This window comes from Nycticebus coucang, chromosome 1, assembly GCF_027406575.1.
Source record: "Nycticebus coucang isolate mNycCou1 chromosome 1, mNycCou1.pri, whole genome shotgun sequence".
Classification (NCBI taxonomy): domain Eukaryota; kingdom Metazoa; phylum Chordata; class Mammalia; order Primates; family Lorisidae; genus Nycticebus; species Nycticebus coucang.
In genome coordinates, this window is record NC_069780.1 from 75897075 (window position 1) to 75901617 (window position 4543).

Below are 4543 nucleotides of genomic sequence, written 5' to 3' on the forward strand. Positions count from 1 at the left end.
AGGGTCATCTAGTTTGAAGCCCCATGATCTGCTCTCTACTGATTATGTTGGTGAGACTGACAATTTCAGTATTGTAACTGCACAAAAGCTCAGAATATTAAGTGGTCTATTGCACTGTGTTATCACCAGTGCTGATCATTAGTCTTATCATTAAAATGACAAGTTAAACTGCTTTTTGAAAAATTGCAAGCCCTATTTGTAAATATTTTTTTAAAAATATAAAGAGAACGAGGAGGAATGTAGGAGGGGACTATAAGTGCATTTTAGAAAGAAACAACATAAAAATAGAATTTTATAAATGTATATGTACACAGTTTCTGGTATTTATTATTTTTAACTTACATATCTAGCCTAGTTTTAGTTATGTAGGCCTAGAAAAAAATCAATCTGAAATCACTGTAACAATCAGTCCCATGTCTCAAGGAAGTAACTCACAACCCTAATGTAATTAATTTTATTGCCTAAATGCCTAGAAAGATAACTCAACTGGCGATTAAGCTCTGTTCACACATCTTGCATTTTGCTACAAATTAAACTTTTATTTCACAAAAAATCTGAAGGGATGGATAGATTAAACTGTTAGTAATCATGTCTTCAACAGAGATATAATTTCACAATCACTGTGATGCCTGCTGCAATTTGGAGGTTAGATTGATTGCAAAACCAACAGACAATATGACCTTGCCCATATCTCAGTCTCCGTCAATAATAAAACTAGGGTTAGAATTTGTAAAGTTTACTTACTAGATAAATCATTTATAATGAATCATCTGATTTTCTATCGTGCCTTTGGATTGTTAATAAGTACAATAAATCACACAGATAATCATCAGTCAACAATAACAACAAAAATAAGTAGAAATATTATATCAAATATCATTTTATCTCTTTAAATTTTTTTTGGACAAGTACATTTTAAAGTTAAGACAAATTCCTATTTAGGATAAGTTATCTGAATAGCCTACACACCCCTTGGGAACATGCAGGTTTGTTGCCAACGGTTCCAGCATGCAGAATTCAGCCTGTGACATTTCTGTCTACAATGGGATTATCTCACTATTTTCTCCACCTCTAATCAGGGTAAGATTACTCAACAACAGGAGAACTTAAACAGAAACCAAAGATCATAAAGGAAATACTCATGAGACTTGGCAATTGAATCACATAGTTACTGAAGGTTTAAGATACATGAAACCTCTGTGGTATTATTCAGCACTTAAAAGAGTAATGAACAAAACAGCTGACAAACTTGAGCCTTTAGGCATTTTGTATAACTTGTTCACCAGGAAAATTGAATTCCTTGTAACATTTGAGACTAAATTTAGAAAATAATACTTATGGATTATTTAAATTATCTGGGGCATTACATTTAGATCAAGTAATTTAGAAAAAAATTAAATCTAAGAAGATCATAGAGTGAACTATCCAAATAATCTTCCATTATATAGGACATACTGTTTTTTGCATTTAACAATTCATAAATGTAAAAAAAAGTATGACCATATCACTACTGCATTAGAATTTGCCTAAACTAGAGATTCTATTTCATTAATCATCTATACTTGCCAAATTTTCATCCTTGGTCCTTTCATCCTGAACAGTATTTTTACAGACATTCACCTACACCCATGAATTCAAATACCTACTGAGTTTCAGAACCACGTATTTAACTGTCTGCTGGACATATCCCCCACAGTAGTCCATGAGGAATTACAAACTCAATCTGACCAGATAAAAATCCAAAATGAGCTCATCTCCATATCTTCATGAATAAGATTATCAACCATTCTACCCCAGCATTTTAACAAGAGACACATATAAGGAAAAGAAGATACAGCCCAAGTCCCCTCAGAGGTGAAACTGTTATCAGAGACCTATCCACATAAAATCTAGAAACCCAAAATGTGTGGTGCTCTATAGATGAAAGAAGTTAAAAGTAAAAAGATAAAAAATAGAGTATCCTACAGTAATCAAAAAAGTATGCAGTAGCTTTATCAATATTACAAAGGATGAAACTATCACTTCATAATGATAGGCCTATTTTATAAGAGGATATAACAATCCTGAAGGATCATGTACCCAATAACAGAGTTTCAGGCTACACAAAGTAAAAACTTAATAGAATTAAAAAGAGAAGTTGACAGAGTTATAACTAATTGTAACTATAGTTGGAAACTTCAATATCCCACTGACAAAAATTGATAGAAAAAATAGAAAATGATAAGGATACAGGAGACATACTAATACTATCAAGCAACTTGGCAGTCTAATTGGCAGTCATGGGATAAAAAAAATAGCAAATTAAATCTAAAGTAAGCAAAACAGAAGAAGTTATGGAAAAGAAATCAACAAAAGAAAAACAATTTAAAAATCAATAAAGACAAAACATATTTCCTTGAGAAAACCAATAAAATTAATAAAGTGCTAGCCAGATTGGTGAAGAAAAACAAGTTGAAGACACAAATACTAATATAATGAAAGAAGTAACATCTCTACAGATTTTACAGAAAGCAAAATAATAATAAGTATCTTATCAACAAATGCACATTAAAAAATTCAACAAGTTGGCCTTTCGGCGCCACTCAGGGAGGGCCCATACAGCGTTGTTCTGGATTCCCATCGTAACTTAAAGGTAATTTTTCACAATGTCCAGAGCCCTTGATGTCCTGCAAATGAAGAAGGATGTCCTCAAATTCCTTGCAGCAGGAACCCACTTAGGTGGCACCAATCTTGACTTCCAAATGGAACAGTACATCTACAAAAGGAAAAGTGATGGTATCTACATCATAAATCTGAAGAGGACCTGGGAAAAACTTCTGTTGACAGCTCGGGCCATTGTTGCCATTGAAAACCCTGCTGATGTCAGTGTCAGATCCTCCAGGAATACTGGCCAGCGAGCTGTGCTGAAGTTTGGTGCGGCCACTGGAGCCACTCCTATTGCTAGCCGCTTCACTCCCAGAACCTTCACTAACCAGATACAGGCAGCCTTCCGGGAGCCTCATCTTCTACTGGTTACTGATCCCAGGGCTGACCACCAGCCTCTCACAGAGGCGTCTTATGTTAACCTGCCTACCATTGCTCTGTGTAACACAGATTCTCCTCTGCTTTATGTGGACATCGCCATCCCTTGCAACAACAAGGGAACTCACTCAGTAGGTTTGATGTGGTGGATGCTGGCCCAGGAAGTTCTCCGCATGCGTGGCACCATCTCCCGTGAACATCCGTGGGAGGTCATGCCAGGTCTCTATTTCTACAGAGATCCTGAAGAGATTGAAAAGGAAGAGCAGGCTGCTGCTGAGAAAGCTGTGACCATGGAGGAATTTCAGGGTGAATGGACTGCTCCAGCTCCTGAGTTTACTGCTACACAACCAGAGGTTGCACACTGGTCAGAAGGCGTGCAAGTGCCCTTTGTGCCTATTCAGCAATTCCCCACTGCAGACTGGAGTGCCCAGCCTGCCACTGAAGACTGGTCTGCAGCTCCTACTGCTCAGGCCACTGAATGGGTAGGAACAACCACGGAGTGGTCTTAAGCTGTTCTTCCACAAGCTCTTATAAACAAGATGGAAATAAAGGAGGAAAATAAACATCAGTTTAAAAAAAAAATTCAACAAGTTGGATAAAATGATATCCTTGAAAGATATAAACTACCAAAGCCCACTCAAGAAGAAATAGATAACCTATATATTTTTTTAAATGACTATGTAGGTAAAATTTTTTCACAAATAAAACTCCAGGCCAAGGAGGTGGAGCATGATAGCGGACAGGATGGACGTGTAGCCCACCTCTCCCAAGCCATCGGGTGAGAGGAAAGGGGGTCTGGACCTTCCCTGTGTGTGAATTATTGGAGGGGACAGACAGCTGGAGACGCTCAGCGAACTGGCAGGTTGCTATATATGAGGGGTAATTTAAAACCACAGACTCTGTTGTAGAGATTCTTCTCTGCTCAGCCGTCGGCCAGCAGGCCCCTCCCCTACAGAGGTTAGCAGCTTGTAAATGCTGACAAAACCCAATTGACAAATATTTATTCCTGAACTGAGGGAGGCATCCGAAAGGAGAGCCACTCAAAACCACTCAAAACAGGGGAGCTGGGCAACCTGTTGGACAATTGAAGGGAAAGGATCCTGCCTGGGAAACAGACATTTTGAACTACCCAAAAGGGTGGGCACCTTTCCCCCAGGTATTGGAGGGGGCTGGCAGTTCAGGCTGCGAGGCAAACTGGCGGGTGCCGATCCAAAAGGGAAACTCTGAACAATAAAACTCAGAATAAGGTCCCTGAATGCTCCAACCACGGGAACAAGCTACAGCTGCTAAAGCCACAAACCCGCCAGCTACCGCACACCCAGCACCACTCTCCCCACAGCCGATTGCAGTCACTAGTTTGCAGGAGAACCTGGGAACAAAGTGGAAAGACTTAAGAAGCGTGGACACCTGCACTGAGTGGGAAGGTCAGTCGCAAGTGCTGTCTGGAAAAGAACAGCCGAGGTTACACAATTCTTAGGCGACAAACTTTTACAGAAATTCCAAAATGGTGATCGGCCATGGA

General features: G+C 39.0%; 1 protein-coding gene across 1 annotated transcript; it reads left to right on the top strand.

Annotated features, from left to right (window-relative positions):
* The first annotated feature begins 2645 nt into the window (after positions 1 to 2645).
* Positions 2646 to 3530, top strand: LOC128588612 (40S ribosomal protein SA-like). Its single transcript, XM_053595515.1, has one exon. The coding sequence runs from the start codon at positions 2646 to 2648 to the stop codon at positions 3528 to 3530; it is 885 nt and encodes a 294-aa protein (XP_053451490.1).
* The last annotated feature ends 1013 nt before the right edge of the window (positions 3531 to 4543 follow it).

Coding starts and splice junctions, on each gene's coding strand:
- LOC128588612 (XM_053595515.1), top strand. CDS start 2,646: ATGTCCAGAGCCCTTGATGTCCTGCAAATGAAGAAGGATGTCCTCAAA.